The following is a 20,686-nucleotide window of genomic DNA, read 5'->3' as shown; positions in this document are numbered from 1 at the left end:
CTCTGACATTTGCAAACCAGCCTCATCAGCCCATCTCAGGGACACAAACACCAGCTGTCCACTGCCCTCTCCTCAAAGGTCTGGGCTTCAGCTGCTCAAATCACTATCTCTAAGCTTCTAAGCTTAATCATTTCAACCTCTCCATTTTTACTCCCAGCCCTAGAACTGAGAGCTGCTTTCTGGAATCTTTCTGATATCTTAGTGTTCTCTTTTTGCTTTCTCAGTTCTTCAGTAATTACTTAATAAGTCTTTATATTAAATTAGCCCAGTAAAAGTTCCTGGTATGGTTTCTATCTCCTGCATGACCCCTGATTCAAAAGATACAGACTGGATCATAAAGCATCCTACGAAACCTGGTAAGAAGTTTGGACTTCTCCTCAATAAAATGGTTTAAGAGTTTTTAATGCAGGAAAGTGACATAATCAGATTTGAATTTGAGAAAAATTGTCCTGGCTGCACTCAGAATAGGTTGGAGGGGTCAAGACTAGAGACAGTTAAGCAGGTAGGGCAGAAATACAGATGAGATACTGGCTTGAGTGAAGTGAAAGTGTTGACGGAAAAAAATGAATGCATGTAAGAGCCGTTAGAATCAATAGGAATTGGTGATGAATGGCACCAAAGTGGGAAGGAAGAAGGAATTTATTTCACTTGGAGGAGAGAAAGGACACCATCGAGGATGATATGCAGACTCTGGTGAGTCAGTTCAGAAAAAGAAGCCCCAACACTGAAGGGTCATCAGGTTTAGGGCAGTTCCATCAATTCAGTTTTGAACTGTGGTCTTTAGGTCTTAAGACATTGAGGGGGGTGGGGGGTTGGATTCAGAGAGATAGTGCTCAAGAAAAACAAATTTGACCTGGAGACTCATCTCCCCCAAATACTTTAGAAAAGTTGGTTTAAAATACTGACGAATTCAAATCCAGTTCATTCAACTGTTTTTACCATAATCTTTTTGTTTAATCATATTTAAAAATCAAAATGCTTTTGAGTGAGCTTGTCTTACAAGTTCATTAATAATATATCTTTAAGTTTAAAATTTTACTATTCTTTTCTATCCTGGTGGTTGGTTCCCCTTTCAGTCATCTAGGGTGAGTGGCAGTATCATTAGATATGCTATTACTATGCAGATATTTATTTCAAAGTTGCTTAGCAACAATTATTCAATATTCAACTTTTATCAGCTTTTGCACTAAGATGTTTTAAACCCTGAAGAGAGTGTACTATTTCAGGTATATAGCACTGAATTCTATTATTTCTTTGCTAAAATAGAATCAGTTAATCTTAAAATTTGTACAGAAATGATACATCTGTTAAAGCTCATGATAACTGCCAACTGAACCCAGCATTTCTGTATGTTTCTGTCAGAAATCCAGAACACAAAATTAGTTGGAACAAGTGAATTTCTGTTTCACATTCACTCATCTTGAGAGTCAAAACACATTTCTAAATCATTTCTGAGAATGAAAGGATGAAAAACAACATTAGGCTATATAAACTTACCATCATCTTCAAAGTCAATAATTTTGTATGAACCTAAGTGACATTACAAAGATCCTCTAGTCTTTTTTCTACCAGGTCTCTGAATGAAAGAACAAAATTACAAACCAAAGAGAAAATGCAAACAACCCCAAGTGTTCACTGCAAAGCCAAGTTTATTTGAAACATATCAATATAAAATGGTGCCAGGGCTAGAAAGCAAAGACTTTTATAACAGATGAATTAAAGCGACAAGTGCAGACACAGAACTAACACTTTTTATTTCTCTCACAAATGGGTAAGTTCTTACATCACCATTTTGACCAACTTCATGAAATGTTATGAATACATCAAAATTGTGGAGAGTTGGTTTATGCTAAAAGAGGGGAGCTAACTAAGCTGACGGAAAGAAAACTTGTGGTTGCTCCTTAATTGAAATAAAATAATTATTCCCCTGCTTTATTGGTTTTATTTAATGATGGACTGTTGTTTTTGTAAAGCAGTAAAACTCAATCTCAGAAATTCATCAAAATTTCCTAGAGAGCTTTTAAAAACTCTAACCCTCTAAACTGGTAATCTATCCCATACCAATAAAGAAGGAAAATAATTACCCAGTAATTTGTAGTTTTAAAAATCCAACACCATAGTCAATGGTGAAATGCTTTTTAAACAAGGCCCACTATGCTGGGTATTGGGCAGAGCAGGAGGTTATTGGTATCTTCTTCAACCATCTTACCTTTTTTCTATGACCTTAAGCAAATGTCTCCAAAAGTCTTTCAGTTCAGAGATTTTTATTATTTCTCTGTTTCCTCTGCTGTTATTTTGAACAATAGCTATCTTTCCCACTTCCAAAGTTTTTACTAGTTTAAAAAATTAAATAGTGAGGTATACCATATATACAGGAGAATGTATAAAACAAAATTAAAGAATCATGATAAATATTCACACGAATATCACCTAGTCAAAATATAAAACACTGCCTCCTAGGACCACAGAAGACCCTATGTGTCCATTCCCAGTCACACAACCTTGTTCCCATGCAAATAACCATCCTCCCAGTTTTTATGACTATTATTTACTTGCTTTTCTTGACAAGTTTACCATTAATATCTGCATCTCTTACAACTTTTGTTTCATTTGGCCTGTTTTTGAACTTCTTCAAATGAATTCATACTATATATATTTGACTTCTTTCAATTAGTATTATGAGAAGGTATACCATTCCGTTTCATTTCTACATGACTATACCATAACTTCTTATCCATTCTACTAATGAAGGACATTAGGACCATTTCCAACTTGTAGCTGCTAAAGTGATTCTCTCTTCACATGAGCATTCTTGTATAGCACCCTAATCGTCCACAAGTACACGCAGGATGGGTTGTTGGTGTGAAGTAATATTAACAACAACGGGATTCGCAGGTAACAATGACAGCAAGCACTTTGTAGTGTTTATTCTTTTCCAGGTACTGTTCTGAGTAGTTCACAATGATTGACTCACTTCACCCTCACAAAAATCTTAAGAAGGCAAAACTGATTCTTGCAGGAAGGGGCTAGGGGAGGAGAGACAAAACCTTACTCTTTTTATGTATCAAGTCCTATGCTCAAGGTCACAGAACTAGAAAGATGGGAATCAAGTCCATACAGTGGGCAGCAAAGTCTGTACTCAATTACCACATCATAATGCAACAGTAAGTACAGACTATGGAAAGGAAAGGAAAGGGAAGTCGCTCAGTCATGTCCAACTCTTTTCCTTGGCTGTAGCCTACCAGGCTCCTCCATCCATGGAATTTTCCAGGCAAGAGTGCTTGAGTGGGTTTACTATAAACACCTTCAAATTTGTAAGAGAATGTCAAAATGTTTTCCAAAGAGGTTATAATCCCATTAGTAGGATAACAGAGTTTCCATTACTTCCTATCTTTGACAGCATTTGTTATTTGTCAACTTCCTTATTTTAATCTGGAAGTTGTGTGATGCAGTACCACTGATTTATATTTTCATTTCTCTATTACAAATGAGGCAAAGGATATCTTTTATGTTTACTGATCATGTGGGTTTCCTATTTGTGAATTACTTGTTCAAGTTTTTTTGCCTATTTTCTATTTGATTTTACATCTTTCTCACTGATATGTAGGAATTTAGATGTTCTGAGTATTATTTCTTTGGCCATTATCTGAGGTGCAACCATTTCTTCATACTCTGAGGCTTGCATTTGTACTCTTTAATCCTTTTAATGAAAAAAAAGTAATGGATTTTGTTCCAATCACTACTCTACCAACTTATATGTTATTCTTGTGTTTTTAAATCCCTCACTTCTTAACCCCAGGAAACATCATTACTGTTCCATATGGTAAATGTTCCTTTAGATTAATCTAAGTAACAGTCTTGGTCCTTTATTCCTTCTTTCATTACCTTTCTATATACCATATAAAGCATTTCCTTTAATAAGAACAAACCTGCAGGGGGCAACCATGCTCGTGCTTTGCCGTCTTAAACTGTATTCAACCATCATTCTTGAGATAAATTTGCTGAGTGTAGAATTTTAAGTTGAAAATTATTTTTCTCTCACACATTGTAGACAGTTATCCAACTGGTTTCTGGCTTCCACTGCTGCTGTTGAGAAGTCAGCTAAAGAAAAGTCTAGCTGGCGCTGCTCTGAAGGTTATTACATGACTTATGTTAGCTGCTTTCACAGCTTTTTGTCCTTAGCATCCTACTGTTTCACTATTGTTTACCCAACTGAGCATTTCATCCTTGTCCTACTTGGGATAAAATCTGTGGACTGATATTTTTCATTGATTTAAAAATTCTCACCAGTTATTTCTTCAAATATTGCTTCCGCACCATTTATCTATCTGAGACTATTATCAGCTAGACATTAGACCCTTTAGCTTCATTCTCCACTCTCATTTTCAAGTTTCCCTTCAGTGTTACATCCTGTTCTGTTCTGTATTCACTGGTTCTCTTTTCAGGCCCATCGAATCCTGAGTTAAACCTCCTCATTGGCTTATTTTTAATTTTAATTATTCTATTTTCCATTTCTAGAATTTCTACTTGGTTCCTTCTCACATATGCTAAGTCAGTTTTCATAATGCCTTGTTCCCTGTAGATATTTTAAAACTTGATTTTTATTTTTTAAACATATAAACACAGATGTTTTGTACTATACATGTGCTAATTTCAAAGTTGTTCTCTTGTGGGCTTTGCTGCCTTTCATTCATGATGCTAGTCTCTTCCTTACGGACTTTGTTCATTTAAACTTAAAAGGCATTCATTTCCTAGGAAAACTGTTTGTGAACCTAGCATCCTCCAAAGATTTGTCCACATCTGCCAGGTATTCATTCTGGGGCCGCTAAATTCACAACTTAAGTTGTTTTAGCACCCAGACAATTTGAATTTGGGGTGACCAATTCTGCAGCAACACTGGAGCTGGTTCACTTCTGGCACACTCTTACCTTGAGGGTGTAGTCCTTAGGGGCTGGCTTTCCCCACCTCTGCTGGGCTGTACATTTTGTCTTCTGCCTACTGGGTTCAAAAGGACCATCAAAACCAAAGCTGAAATTCACCCCTGGGGCAAAAGAGGCTTCAGCAGTTTCACTGAGATATTGGCCTTATAATTACATAATCTCTTAGGATACTGCCAACTCTAAATGCTCCTCAAACATGCTTTTAAATTCTGCCTAAAAGTTCATTTTCATGAGAACTGTTAACAAAGTCTGCCACAGTACTGAAAAGGAAATCTAACATCTTTGTTGAGAATGTTGTCTATTTCATAGCATCCTTTCCATGCTTATTAATGTCAAGAAATTTCCCATGTCCTTAAAAACCGTTTGTAAACCTAAATTTAAATTTTTCGATTATCAAGTAATTACAACTCAATCTTTCTGACATATGGGAAATTTTTGTTCTCAAATTTTGACTCTTTTAAACACCAATTCTAATAACATGTTTATATCAAAGGTTTTGTCCACACTTCTAATTTTTTCCCCTTAGGATAGGATTCTAGAAAGAGTTACTAGGTCCAAAAAGGTATGATAATTTTTAAAGTTATCAATACACATTGCCAACTGATTTCCACGGTGGAAAGGAGCTACCCCACGTCCAAGGTAAGGAGGGGCAGCTGTGCTTTGCTGGAGCAGCTGTGAAGAGATACCCCATATCTAAGGTAAGAGAAACCCAAGTAAGATGGAAGGTGTTGTCAGAGGGCATCAGAGGGCAGACACACTGAAACCATAATCACAGAAAACTAGCCAATCTGATCACACGGACCACAGCCTTGTCTAACTCAATGAAACTAAGCCATGCCGTGTGGGACCAACTAAGACGGGCGGGTCATGGTGGAGAGGTGTGACAGAATGTGGTCCACTGGAGAAGGGAATGGCAAACCACTTCAGTATGCTTGCCTTGAGAACCCCATGAACAGCATGAAAAGGCAAAATAATAGGACACTGAAAGAGGAACTCCCTAGGTCAGTAAGTGCCCAATATGCTACTGGAGATCAGTGGAGAAATAACTCCAGAAAGAATGAAGGGATGGACCCAAAGCATAAACAACATCCAGTTGTGGATGGGACTGGTGATAGAAGCAAGGTCCGATGCTGTAAAGAGCAATATTGCATAGGAACCTGGAATGTCAGGTCCATGAATCAAGGCAAATTGGAAGTGGTCAAACAGGAGACGGCAAGAATGAATGTCGACATTCTAGGGATCAGCGAACTAAGATGGACTGGAATGGGTGAATTTAACTCAGATGACCATTATATCTACTACTGTGGGCAGGAATCCCTTAAAGAAATGGAGTAGCCATCATGGTCAACAAAAGAGTCCAAAATGCAGTACTTGGGTACAATCTCAAAAAGGACAAAATGATCTCTGTTCGTTTCCAAGGCAAACCATTCATATTATGGTAATCCAGGTCTATGCCCTGAACAGTAATGCTGGAGAAGCTGAAGTTGAACAGTTCTATGAAGACCTACAAGACCTTCTAGAACTAACACCCTAAAAAGATGTTGAATCATTATAGGGGACTGGAATGCAAAAGAAGGAAGTCAAGAAACACCTGGAGTAACAGGCAAATCTGGCCTTGGCGTACAGAATGAAGCAGGGCAAAGGCTGATAGAGTTCTGCCAAGAGAATGCACTGGTCATAGCAAATATCCTCTTCCAACAACATAAGACAAGGCTCTACACATGGATATCACCAGATGGTCAACACCGAAATCAGACTGATTATATTCTTTACAGCCAAAGATGGAGAAGCTCTATGCAGTCAGCTAAAACAAGACCGGGAGCTGACTGTGGCTCAGATCATGAACTCCTTATTGCCAAATTCAGACTTAAATTGGAGAAAACCACTAGAGCATTCAGATATGACCTAAATCAAATCCCTTTTGACTATACAGTGGAAGTGAGAAATAGATTTAAGGGACTGGATCTGATAGACAGAGTGCCTGATGAACTATGGCCAGAGGTTCGTGACATTGCACAGGAGACAGGAATCAAGATCATCCCCAAGAAAAAGAAATGCAAAAAAGCAAAATGACCGTCTGAGGAGGCCGTACAAATAGCTGTGACAAGAAGGGAAATGAAAAGAAAAGGAGAAAAGGAAAGATATGCCCATTTGAATGCAGAGTTCCAAAGAATAGCAAGGAGAGATAAGAAAGCCTTCCTCAGTGATCAATGCAAAGAAATAGAGGAAAAAAACAGAATGGGAAAGACTACAGATCTCTTCAAGATAATTAGAGATACGAAGGAAACACATCATGCAAAGATGGGCTCAATAAAGGACAGAAATGGCAGGGACCTAACAGAAGCAGAAGATATTAAGAAGAGGTGGCAAGAATACACAGAAGAACTATATAAAAAAGATCTTCACGACGAAGATAATCATGATGGTGTGATCACTCACCTAGAGCCAGACATCCTGGAATGTGAAGTCAAGTGTGCCTTAGGAAGCATCACTATGGACAGAGCTAGTGGAGGTGATGGAATTCCAGCTGACCTATTTCAAATCCTAAAAAATGATGCTGTGAAAGTGCTGAGCAATATGCCAGCAAATTTGGAAAACTCAGCAGTGGCCACAGGACTGGAAAAGGTAAGTTTTCATTCCAGTCCCAAAGAAAGGCAATGCCAAAGAATGCTCAAACTACCGCACAATTGCACTCATCTCACACACTACTAAAGTAATGCCCAAAATTCTGCAAGCCAGGCTTCAGTAATATGGGAACCGTGAACTTCCAGATGTTCAAGCTGGTTTTAGAAAAGGCAGAGGAACCAAACAGCAAATTGCCAACATCCGCTGAATCATTGAAAAAGTAAGAGATTTCCAGAAAAACATCTATTTCTGCTTTATTGACTATGCCAAAGCCTTTGACTGTGTGGATCACAATAAACTATGGAAAATTCTGAAAGAGATGGGAATACCAGACCACCTGACCTGTCTCTTGAGAAACCTGTATGCAGGTCAGGAAGCAACAGTTATAACTGGACATGGAACAACAGACTGGTTCCAAATAGAAAAAGGAGTACGTCAAGGCTGTATATTGTCACCCTGCTTATTTAACTTATATGCAGAGTACATCATGAGAAACGCTGGGCTGGAGGAAGCACAAACTGGAATCAAGATTGCTGGGAGAAATATCAGTAACTTCAGATATGCAGATGATACCACCCTTATGGCAGAAAGTGAAGAGGAACTAAAAAGCCTCTTGATGAAAGTCAAAGAGGAGAGTGAAAAGTTGGCTTAAAGCTCAACATTCAGAAAACGAAGATCATGGCATCCAGTCCCATCACTTAATGGCAAATAGATGGGGAAACGGTGGAAACAGTGTCAGACTTTATTTTTTTGGGCTCCAAAATCACTGCAGATGGTGATTACAGCCATGAAATTAAAAGACACTTACGCCTTGGAAGGAAAGTTATGACCAACCTAGACGGCATATTAAAAAGCAGAGACATTACTTTGTCAACAAAGGTCTGTCTTGTCAAGGCTATGGTTTTTTCAGTGGTCATATATGGATGTGAGAGTTGGACTATAAAGAAAGCTGAGCACCGAAGAATTGATGTTTTTGAACTGTGGTGGTGGAGAAGGCTGTTGAGAGTCCCTTGGACTGCAAGGAGATCCAACCAGTCCATCCTAAAGGAGATCAGTTCATTAGAAGGACTGATTTTGAAGCTAAAACTCCAATACTTGGGCCATCTGATGAGAAGAGCTGACTCATTTGAAAAGACCCTGATGCTGGGAAAGATTGAAGGCAGGAGGAGAAGGGGATGACAGAGGATGAGATGGTTGGATGGCATCACCGACTCAATGGACAGGTTTGGGTAGACTCTGGGAGTTGGTGATGGACAGGGAGGCCTGGCGTGCTGTGGTTCGTGGGGTCGCAATGAGTTGGACACAACTGAGTGACTGAACTGAACTGAACCTGTGTTAGCTTCCCCTAAACTATCACCACCATGGTAGGATGCTAAGTGTACCATTTCCAAATCAGATTTGCATGTCAATAAGGCAACGTTTACAGCCGCATAGAGAATATATTAAGAAGTATGCCAAAGACAAGGAAACCACATGTAAGTTACTACAGGGAAAAAAAAACTCTAAGTCTAAAATCTCAGGTAGAGAAAAAGTAATGATTTTAAAATTAGTTATTTTTTCTATATAACAAAACATAGGGATTTAAAAGAACTCTCCTTTACTTAACTTACACTTGGCAGTCTGGGCTGGTGGGATCAGCCAGGCGGTCCTTCAGAGCTTGGCTGGGGTCCTTGGTGCGTCTGCACTTGGCGTGAGCTGGCTGGTGCAGGATGGCTTTGCCTCTGCTCCACATTCTCCACAGGGCTGGGTTTGTTCCCACAGCAGCCGGGCAGGTTTGCAGCAGCACAGGCGTGAAAGGACACAGCTCCACAGCCTAGCGCCTAAGCTTCCCTAATGTCACACTGCCCACACTCTTTCTAGCAAATCAAGAAACAAGACCAGTTCCAGGTTTAGGGAACTATAACATGGATGGCATTGCCAATGGGAGGAGCTGCGCAGTCACAGTGCAAAGGCCATGGGTACCAGGAACGATAGAGAACTATGGTTATTTTGCAATCCACTACCTGGAGTTGTTAGAACTGAATAATGAGGCGGCGGCCTCCAGGCAAATCGTGAAGATCTAGGCTAAGTTATAGAATTCTGGACTGAGTATATGTTAATATCATTCATTCCCTGAGGAGGGAAGAAAAATAAGTGTAGTTTTAAATATGAGTTGGAAATGCCAAACAGAATTTCAAACACAGATCTGAAGCTCAGAAATGAGGTTTAGGTTGGTGCTATAGATTTGAGTACAGCTAATATCTGAAGTAATGGATGTATAAAGTGGGAGTCCTAAACATGAAATCCCAGAGAATACCACTATTTTAAAAAGAAGAACTATAACCTAAAGGAGAGTTAGGCAGTATACAAACCAGGCAGTAGTGATTTAAAAGCAGGAGAGAGTTAATAACATTCTCAAGTCTCATAGGGTAACATATCGATCTTATACTGATGAATACACTATTAATTTTGGCAAGTGAGCGGTTACCTTGGTGGAGCAGCAGATGAGGAAAAAGCAGACAGTGACATCAAGGGTATAGCTACACGGCCGAAGTGAAAGATCACAGAAATCAGGGCAGATTGGGATGGAAAGGAAGGTAATAAAGGAATAACAGGGAACAAACTGAGTGGTAAGACTAATGAGTTAATGAGTTCAGTTACACACCATTCTCCAATACTGCTGATTCCACCAGTTTGCACAGTACACCTACATGAAACGGAATTCCACAACAGTTTCAGAACACAGTTCAAACAACTCAGAGGTATTAAAGGCCTAACAATTTAGCACCTGTTGGACACCACAGTTTCTCAAATATTGTAATCATACCGAACATTTTCTGTCACTAATTTTTGTGTGCTATTTGCTTTTCTCACATCAATTGCTAAAGCCCAGGTTTACAAAGATACGTCATCCAAAAGAACGTTGCAATAAACAGTAAACTATGAACTACCTCAAGCAAGTAACTGTGTGATATCCAATCAACAGAGCTGTGATTTCCTGAAAAATCTGACATACGCGGTAACACCACTGCAGGGTCTCTGTGGTGCCCTGGGGGATCAGCGTTCATAATGTGGGAACCACGGCTCTGTCCCCCACCCCTGCTTTATTTTTCTTCATGATTCTTACCACCTACCTATTTTGTGCATTTCGTTCCTCTCCTTTAGGATGTAAATTCCGTAGGGACAGACATTTGGTCTTTGACAAGTGTTGTATTCGTCTCTAAAATGATGCCTGGCATATAAAGGTTCTCAACAGGTATTTTATTTACTTATTTATTTTTAATTAAAGGATCATTGCTTTACAGTATTGTGTTGGTTTCTACCAAACATCAACATGGATCAGTCACAGGTTTACCCATGTCCCCTCCCATGTGAACATCCCTCCCCATCCCACCCCTCTAGGTTGTTACCGAGCCCCAGTTTGAGTTCCCTGAGTCACACAGCAAGTTCCCACTGGCTGTCTATTTTACATGTGGTAATGTATATTTCCTGGTTACTCTCTCTGAGCCTCTCACCCTCTCCCTCCTCCCTGCCAGCCACTTCCAGAAGTCTGTGCTCAGCGTCTGTCTCCATTGCTGCTCTGCAGATAGGTTCATCAGGACAACAGGGATTTGCTGAAAGAATGACCAGGTACAGCAGGAGTGAAAATCTAATCACATTAAAAAGCAATGACAAAAGCATGGAATGCTGCAATTAATAATTTCAAAATTGAAGCTTTATTCAGTTTTGAATAAAGCAGTTTTAAGTGTAGCCAAGAAAATGGGTGGCTGCATTAGTGAAACCAACAGAGAATCATCTGGTTACTAGGTAAGTCGGCCACGTGGATTAATACTAAGGTCACTAAAATGCTGGCAGACATGAGATGAAGAGATATGAGTCTGGAACCAAAGAACAAGAAAAACAAAGTATAACCAAATTGAAAATAGTACTATACAGTTTTGAGGAAGTAGTGTATCTGTTTATGATGAAACAGCATTCCTGCATGTAGCTGAGATTTTAAACTTCAGGGTAAGAGTTTTATATTGTTCACTGTCTATTCCTAGAGCCTGTTATAATGTAAAGACTAATTACTGACCACTTAGCTTATTCGGAAAGCCTCACCCATCCATCTACGGACTGACTCCAAGATAGATGGAAGAAAGGACTGAGGGACCTGGCGGCCATACATGTTCATTTTAAAAATATTACTCTGATATTTGTATGAGATAGATTGTATGTGGTCACAGAGGATGCAGAGAAAATGATTAGCAGTAAGTTCTTAAAATTCCAAGTAAGAGAGGTGAGAGTTTGGACTAACAAGGACACGACAGCAAAACAGAGCAAATATGAATTAATTTTTTAAAAAAGCTGATATAAACAACTGCATCTGAAAATGATCACTTAATCTCAGAGTAAACATACATAATTAATATCCAAGTCATTTTAGTGTGTAATATATTTTTAAAATTCATAAGCATTTTAGAATATGAATGGTATTTTCATTTGATTTTTTCAGTTTATAAATCAAGTGTAAGAAAAAAAATAATGAAAGTGTTTTTATCTCCCCATGAACTAGGCCATGAGATTCTCCAGGTAACTACAAATTATTTAAGGGGTCATCTGTTACTAACAAACACCACAGAAATGTATTATACATTGTATAATCTATTAGACAAATGATAATATGTATAATACTGAATTCTAAAGCTACTTTTTAACCTTTCATTGTAAATAAACTGACTTAGGAAGACGAAACACTTAAAAGAGTAATCTTATGTATTATTAAAAGCAGAAATGAAGTTTTCAGGATAACAATGTATTTAAATAATAACCTTGCAGGACTTCAGGTCACTGCCTCTCATGAAAACACCAAAATCACAACTGACTGCTGAACAACCATTGACAAATTAGACTTGAATCCGCCCCCAAAGACTTTCTATACCCACAGACGAAGAAGTCACAGTGAGAGGAGGAGGGGCACTTTCACAATATAATCAAATCAAATCAAATGGAAAATAATTACATCACAGATGTTCTTCCACAGGAGTGAGGCTTCTGGCCCCACGGCAGGCTGCCCAGCTTTCGGGGTCTGTCACTGGGGGGAGGAGCCCCCGGAGTTCTGAAGGGCAGCAGGGCTTGAGTGCAGGAGCTCCACAGGACTGCACGAAACAGACTCCACTCTGGAAGGGCGCACACAAGGCTTCACATGCACTGGGGCCCGGGACAAAGCAGTGGCTCCACAAGGAGCCTGGGCCAGACCCACCTGCCGCTCTTGGAGGGTCAGGTGGTGGGGCCCCAGGAAATACCTGTTGGTATGAGCTCTCCTGGAGGCCATCATTTTGACACTGAGACCTGGCCCCACCCAAAGGGATAAACACAAGGAGGAACACACCAAGACACATATTAATATCTGATTAAATATTAAAGACAAAGCGAGAACATGGAAAGCAACAAGGGGAAAGCAACAACTAACTTTATGGGGATCCCTTATATGTTAGCAGTTGATTTTTCAGTGGAAACTCTGCAGGCCAGAAGGGAGTGGCATGATATATTTATTTAAAGTAATGAAAGGGAAAAACCTACAACTAATAATACTCTGGGGTCTGGAATTCTCAAGGAGGAAGAAAGGACTAACTTTTTTTCCCTCTACGTTTCTTAGGATTATATAACAATAATGTATCCTGCTTGAGGACAGTCTCTGGAAAAAACCTTCTGGCTAGTCCTGTAATCTTAAAATGTAAATTATGGGAGCAGGTTTAGTGAGGTCTTTACAACCTCCAGATATTCTTTTGATTCCCTGGTGGCTCAGACGGTAAAGTGTCTGTCTATCAATGCGGGAGACCTGGGTTCGATCCCTGGGTCGAGAAGATTCCCTGGAGAAGGAAATGGCAACCCACTCCAGTACTCTTGCCTAGAAAATCCCATGGATGTAGGAGCCTGGTGCAAGCTACTGTCTATAGGGTCACAAAGAGTCAGACACGACTGAGCAATTTCACATTTCACAATAATAGTCTACCCAGCAAAGCTCTCATTCAGATTTGACAGAGAAATCAGAAGTTTTATAGACAATCAAGAGCTAAGAGAATTCAGCACCACTAAACCAGTTTTATAACAAATGCTAAAGAACTCTATAGACAGAAAAGAAAAAGGCTACAACTAGAAATAAGAAAATTACAAATGGGAAAGCTCACCCATAAAGGCAAACATACAGTAAAAGTAGGCAATCATCCACACACAAATCTATCAAAACCAGTGACTGTGAGAAGAGAAGAGAGTACAAACGCAGGACACTGGAAATGCATTTGAGACCAGCAACTTAAAATATAGACTGCTGTATTAAAACTTCATGGTAACCATAAACCAAAAAAAAAAAAAAAAAAAAAAAAAGACCTACAAAAACAAATTCAAAATAATTAACAAAATGGCAGTAAGACCATACATGTTGATAATTACCTTAAATCTTAATGGATTAAATGCTCCAACCAAAAATCAGACTGGCTGAATGGACACAAAAACAAGATCCCTATAAATGCTGTTTATAAGAGACCCACTTCAGATCTAGGGATACTGAAAGTGAGAGGATAGAAAAAGGTATTCCATGCAAATAGGAATTAAATAATGACCTTGGAATTCTGTATCTATCATGATATACTTATCTGATACAGCTAGAGCCACAAGATTAATGCTTAAACATGAATAGCATTAAAACAAATTTACATATAAAATTTGGGGGAAAATTTCACAAGCTTGTCCAGTTTACAACCATTCTTTCTTATGTAGTCCAAAACACAAATCCTACCCAGCAACTGTTACTACTTCAATAAATGCAGTTTCATCCACTCATGATCCTGATCTGTATATTACAACATTCAAAATACCCCAAATAAAAGAATATTTCATTAACACCAGGCATTCTCAAAACCTAAAAGCTTAAGAAACAAATTTTAAAAACAAATTAGTTAAAGGGCTCTGAACTGGAAATGCTTTTTGAAACTGTATTATATAGACTAAAGCTTCGGTTCCCTAGACTCAGTAATATTAAATTGCCTGTTGGGTTTAGTGGCTTCTTGCATCAGTTCCTGCAACTGTCCAATCTGTTCATCACGAAAGTCATTAAGTTTTTCTTCTGGTAGGGAGATTCCAAAACACGCTTTTTCAGTTGAATTTTGTCTGCTTTCCTTAGCTTGTTGCCACAGCACTGCTGCATATGCCTAGTAAAAAGAACAACAACAAAAAAATGAAGGCAATATATATTAAAATAAGATCTGTATTCATTCATTTAACACTGAAGGACTTAATTCTACCACCGAGTCTTATGTATTTGGCAAATCAGATATGAACAATATATAGCTGTGTCTTCACTACTCAGTGATAATTTCAAATACCCTGTATCTTATTATTAGCATTTTAAGAATTTTACCAAAGTGCTGAATCGGAAAATCTGGAAGTCTCAAAGGGAGTAGGAGCGGTCCACGAACAGGCTTCAGGAACACGCATAAACTACCCAAAATCATATGCAAAATGGCACGTACACGAAAACACACACAGTTCCCAGACATAAATTTCATCACATTTTCAGATGCAGAACTATGGGTCTTATAGGCTTAAAAGTGAGTCTTGAAATTCTTAAGGTTCATTCCTCTGTCTTCAATTTGAAAACCAATTTAAATCACAGAGAGAAACTTTTCAAACTTTAAGCTTTCAATATTTAACAAACATCTTTGTCAGAAAAAAAAAATTCTACATTTTTCACACTGTATTTTTTCTCCCATTCAGTCAACTTGATACTACAACTACCATTGTTCAACACAGATTAATTAGCAGCAGATTCTCACTCTAAAATCAATATTGTAATCAGGCAGGAAGTACAGTTCACAAAGTTAAAAAATTACGTGCCCCTCTGGGCAAGTAAACAAATTAAGTGAACTCTGGATAATGCTGCTATTTTATCTGGTTTAAGACAATTAAATTGCTTATAACTGCTGGATTACCAGCATCACCAAAGAAACCTTCATTTTAATTCCAGGTATTCCAAATAAAACCTTTACTTGAATTGGAAATAATATCTTCATGTTTTATAGAAATCCATTAATATAATAACAAAAAAACTGTACACATCCTGAAAGTCAAAGTGTTAGTCATTCAGTTGTGTCTGACTCTTTGTGACCCCATGGACCACAGCCCACCAGGCTCCCCTGTCCATGGGATTCTCCAGGCAAGAACACTGGAGTGGGTTGCCATTTCCTTCTCCAGGGGATCTTCCCAACCCAGGGATCAAACCTGGGTCTCAAACTTTGCAGGCAGATTCTTTACCACCTGAGCCACCAGGGAAGCATTCTAGGGCTTTATAAATCCCACTTCTAAGTATATGCCCCAGAGCAGAGTTTCTCAACCTCGGTACTATTTGCAAATTGTATAATTTGGATCATGCTTTGTAGTTGGGTGGGTGGGAATCTGCTCCACCACTGTGGCATGTTTAGCAGCACCTCCGGTCTCTCCCTGGTGGCTCAGACGGTAAAAGCATCTGCCTACAATGCGGGAGACCTGGGTTCGATCCCTGGGTTGGGACGATCTCCTGGAGAAGGAAATAGCAGCCCACTCCAGTATTCTTGCCTGGAAAATCCCATGAACAGAGAAGCCTGGCAGGCTGCAGGCCATGGGGTCACAAAGAGTCGAACACGACTGAGCAACTTCACTTTCACTTTCTGGTCTCTCCACCTGCTACGTGCCTGTAGCACTCCTCCTCAGTCTTGATAGTCAAAAACGTCTCCAAACACTGCCAAATGTTCTCTTGCAGACAAAACTGCCCAGGTTGAGAACTACTGTCCTAACAAAACTTTCCAACACATGGACAAGTATCATGCAGAGAATGTTCATTATGGCATTGTTTATAAAAGCAAAACACTAGAAACAATTCAATTGTAGAAGAAAGGACAAGTGTTTAGACACTTCTTTATAATCCATTATGTGAATTAAATGTCTGTATTGACCTGATTAAATCTCTAAAGTAATCAGAATCCAAAAGCAAGTTTTTTAAGAAGTTATTCATTTGTAGAAATGGAAAAACCAAAACTCAAATTCATATGAAAATGTGAAGCCTTGAGTAGCCAAGACAATCTGTTGGAGTATTCAGTTCTCAATTTTAAAACTTACTACAAAGTTACACTAAATAATCAAAATAGTGTGATACTGGCTTTAGGGTAGATATATACACCAATGGAATAGAACTGAGAGTTCAGAAATAAACCCTTACACATATGGCAAACTGACTTTTGATAAAGGCAATCAAGTCCATCAATGGGGGGAAAGAATATCTCTTCAATAGATACTGCTGGGAAAACTGGGTTTCCACATGCAAAGGAATAAAGCTGCATCCCTACCTCCCACAACATACAGAAATTAGTGCTGTGAGATGGATGAAAAACATAAACAAACAAGCTAAAATCATAAAACTCCTAGAAAAAAAATGGGTGAATTTTCATGACCTTGGATTTGGCAGTGGAGTCTAAAATATAGCAAAAGTATAAACAAGAAAAGAAAAACTAGATAAATTGGATTCATTAAAATTAAAAATTTTGTGCATCAGAAGACACTCAAAGTGGAAAAACTACAGAACGGGAAAAAATATTTGGAAACCATGTCTGATAAGCATTTAATAACCAGAATGTATAAAGAATTCCGACAAGTTAACAATAAAAAAGACCACTCAAAAAATGGGCAGAAAACTTGAATAGACATTTCTCCAAACATATATAAACCATCAACAAGAACATGAAAAGACACTCAACATAGTCATTGCTGCTGCTGCTGCTAAGTCGTTTCAGTCGTGTCCGACTCTGTGCGACCCCATAGACGGCAGCCCACCAGGCTCCCCCGTCCCTGGGATTCTCCAGGCAAGAACACTGGAGTGGGTTGCCATTTCCTTCTCCAATGCATGAAAGGGAAAAGTGAAAGTGAAGTCTCTCAGTCGTGTCTGACTCTTTGCGACCCCATGGTCTGCAGCCTACCAGGCTCCTCCGTCCATGGGATTTTCCAGGCAAGAGTACTGGAGTGGGCTGCCATTGCCTTCTCCAAGTCAGTCATTAGAGACACAAAAATCAAAATCACAATGAGACACCACTTCATACCCAGTAGGATGACTATAATAATAAATAAATAAAAGGAAAATACATGTGGGCGAGAATCTGAAGAAACTGCAAACTTGTAATTACTAGTAGGAATATAAAATAGTATAGCCACTGTGGAAAACAGTTTGGCAGTTCCTCAAGAAGTTAAAGAATTACCATATAATCCAACTCTACTAATAGATATATACCCTAAATAAATGAAAGCAGGAACTCAAACAGACACTTTTACATCCATATTCATTACAGCATCCATTATTTACCACAGCAAGTATGTGGCAACAACCCAAATGGATATTAACAGACCAATGGATACATAAAACCTATCTGTACGATGGAATAGTATTCAGGCTTAAAAAGAGTTCTGATACATTCTACAACATGGATGAAACTTGAAAACATCATGCTAGAACTGAAATAAGCCAGACATAAAAGAACAAATATTGTAGGATTCCACTCATGTGAAATATGTCGAACAGGCAATTTTATTGAGACAGGAAGTATATTAGAGGCTACCAGAGGGTGGGGAGAGGGGGTGGGGATGCACTGCTTTTGGGACACAGCCTCTATTTGGATAAGAAAACGTTTGGGGTAAAGACAGTGGGAACTGATGAACAAGACTGTAAATGCAACTAACGCCCTGAATGTACACTTAAAAGGCTAAAAGGCAATCTTTAAATATATTTCTACCACACTAAAAAGAAAAGTTATGTGAGGAGTGCCTTCTCTCAGACCAACCCTTCTACAGGTAACATGAAGTCCAGACGAAACATAATCCAAAACATAATCCAACAGCAATCCAAAGACGCTGGAGAGCAACCAGTCAGAAAGTAGAAAGGATTTGACAGAATGGAGAATGGCAGAGAACACTGGGTCAGGTTGTCATTTTTATGACTTTTTTCCTGAGGGAAGATGCCAGTTGGTACTGCAAGGTGACTGAGGACTCACAGCAGTGTGGGAGAACAGGAGGAGTTGAAAAATAAGAAAGGGAAATCTCAGAAAAAGAACTGCAAAAGAGGATCCCCAAATTCTGTAAATAAACTCTGACAAAATCTCTAGTTAACCCCTTAACTATGTATGCCCAGGACAAAGATCAGCTAAGGCAAAAAGAACTAATAGATAATTCTTCTGGTGGTTCTTGTCAAGGTGAACACAGAATTTAGAGAACGGCATTGAAATACGTATAATATCATATATGAAACAAGTTGCCAGTCCAGGTTCGATGCATGATACTGGATGCTTGGGGCTGGTGGGACAACCCAGAGGGATGGTATGGGGAGGGAGGAGGAAGGAGGGTTCAGGATGGGGAACACATGTATACCTGTGGCGGATTCATTTCGATATTTGGCAAAACCAATACAATATTGTAAAGTTTAAAAATAAAATAAAATTAAAAAATAAATAAATAAATAAATAAGAATTTAGAGACGACCCAGAGGGATGGTATGGGGAGGGAGGAGGGAGGAGGGTTCAGGATGGGGAACACATGTATACCTGTGGCGGATTCATTTCGATATTTGGCAAAACCAATACAATATTGTAAAGTTTAAAAATAAAATAAAATTTAAAAATAAATAAATAAATAAAAAAGAATTTAGAGAACGAGTCATACCAAGTTAACTGCTTTATGAAACAACATTCAATACACTTTGAAAGAATATAGTGGAAGAATGTCTCTACAATTTATATACCATCACAGTGTCCAGAAAAAAATCTAAAATCACAAGAAACATGAAGAAACAGAAAATGTGACCGATAATCAAGAGAAAAGACAATGCCTGAAATGCTTCAGACATTAAAATTAGCAGCAAAGGATTCTAAAGTAGCTATTATGAGTGTGTTTAAATACACAAAAGAAAATATGGTCATAATAAAACGCACAGATGAGAAATCTCAGCACAAGTAAAAAACTGTAAGAACCAAATAAAAACTCTAGAACTCTTAAATGCACTGTCTGAAACTTAAAAATCTTCACTGACTGTTCAGTTCAGTTCAGTCGCTCAGTCGTGTCCGACTCTTTGTGACCTCATGGACTGCAGCAGGCCAGGCCTCTCTGTCCATCACCAACTCCTGGAGATTACTCAGACTCACGTCCATTGAGTCAGTGATGCCATCCAGCCATCTCATCCTCTGTCGTTCCCTTCTCCTCTCACCTTCAATCTTTCCCAACATCAGGGTCTTTTCATCAGGTGGCCAAAGTACTAGAGTTTCAGCTTCAACATCAATGAACATTCAGGACTGATTTCCTTTAGGACAGACTGGTTGGATCTCCTTGCAGTCCAAGGGACTCTCAAGAGTCTTCTCCAACACCACAGTTCAAAACCATCAATTCTTTGGTGCTCAGCTCTATTTATAGTCCAACTCTCACATCCATACGTGACTACTGGAAACACCATAGCCTTTACTAGACAGACCTTTGTTGGCAAAGTAATGTCTCTGCTTTTTAATATGCTGTCGAGGTTGGTCTTAACTTTTCTTCCAAGGAGTAAGCATCTTTTAATTTCATGGCTGCAGTCACCATCTGCAGTGATTCTGGAGCCCAGAAAAATAAAGTCTGACACTGTTTCCACTGTTTCTCCATCTATTTGCCATGAAGTAATGGGACCAGATGCCATGATCTTCGTTTTCTGAATGTTGAGCTTTAAGCCAACTTTTTCACTCACCTCTTTCACTTTCATCAAGAGGCTCTTTAGTTCCTCTTCACTTTCTGCCATAAGGGTGGTGTCATCTGCATATCTGAGGTTATTGATATTTCTCCCAGCAATCTTGATTCCAGCTTGTGCTCCTTCCAGCCCAGCGTTTCTCAAGATGTACTCTGCATATAAGTTAAATAAGCAGGGTGACAATATACAGCCTTGACATACTCCTTTGCCTATTTGGAACCAGTCTGTCGCTCCACGTCCGGTTCTAACTGTTGTTTCCTGACCTGCATACAGACTTCTCAAGAGGCAGATCAGGTGGTCTGGTATTCCCATCTCTTTCAGAATTTTCCATAGTTTATTGTGATCCACACAAAGGCTTTGGCATAGTCAATAAAGC

The 20,686-nt window shown here is 39.0% G+C and overlaps 1 protein-coding gene and 1 long non-coding RNA gene across 2 annotated transcripts in view; both read right to left on the bottom strand.

The window, feature by feature from the left end:
* Window positions 1-1,179: 1,179 nt before the first annotated feature.
* Window positions 1,180-10,908, bottom strand: LOC123334654. The gene is made up of 2 exons (XR_006552653.2): window positions 9,176-10,908; window positions 1,180-4,998 (listed from the first exon to the last, which is right to left on the bottom strand). It is a non-coding gene; the product is annotated as an uncharacterized LOC123334654 (long non-coding RNA).
* A 3,135-nt stretch (window positions 10,909-14,043) lies between these two features.
* Window positions 14,044-20,686, bottom strand: part of SDHAF3 (succinate dehydrogenase complex assembly factor 3) — an 87,712-nt gene continuing 81,069 nt past the window's right edge. The window contains exon 2 of the mRNA XM_006061076.4: window positions 14,044-14,734. Coding sequence (XP_006061138.3) covers window positions 14,531-14,734 — 204 coding nt within the window. The 3' untranslated portion in view covers window positions 14,044-14,530. The remainder of the gene's footprint in view (window positions 14,735-20,686) is intronic.

Source organism: Bubalus bubalis, chromosome 8 (genome assembly GCF_019923935.1).
Source record: "Bubalus bubalis isolate 160015118507 breed Murrah chromosome 8, NDDB_SH_1, whole genome shotgun sequence".
NCBI classification, from domain to species: domain Eukaryota; kingdom Metazoa; phylum Chordata; class Mammalia; order Artiodactyla; family Bovidae; genus Bubalus; species Bubalus bubalis.
This window is presented reverse-complemented; position numbering and strand designations above follow the sequence as displayed.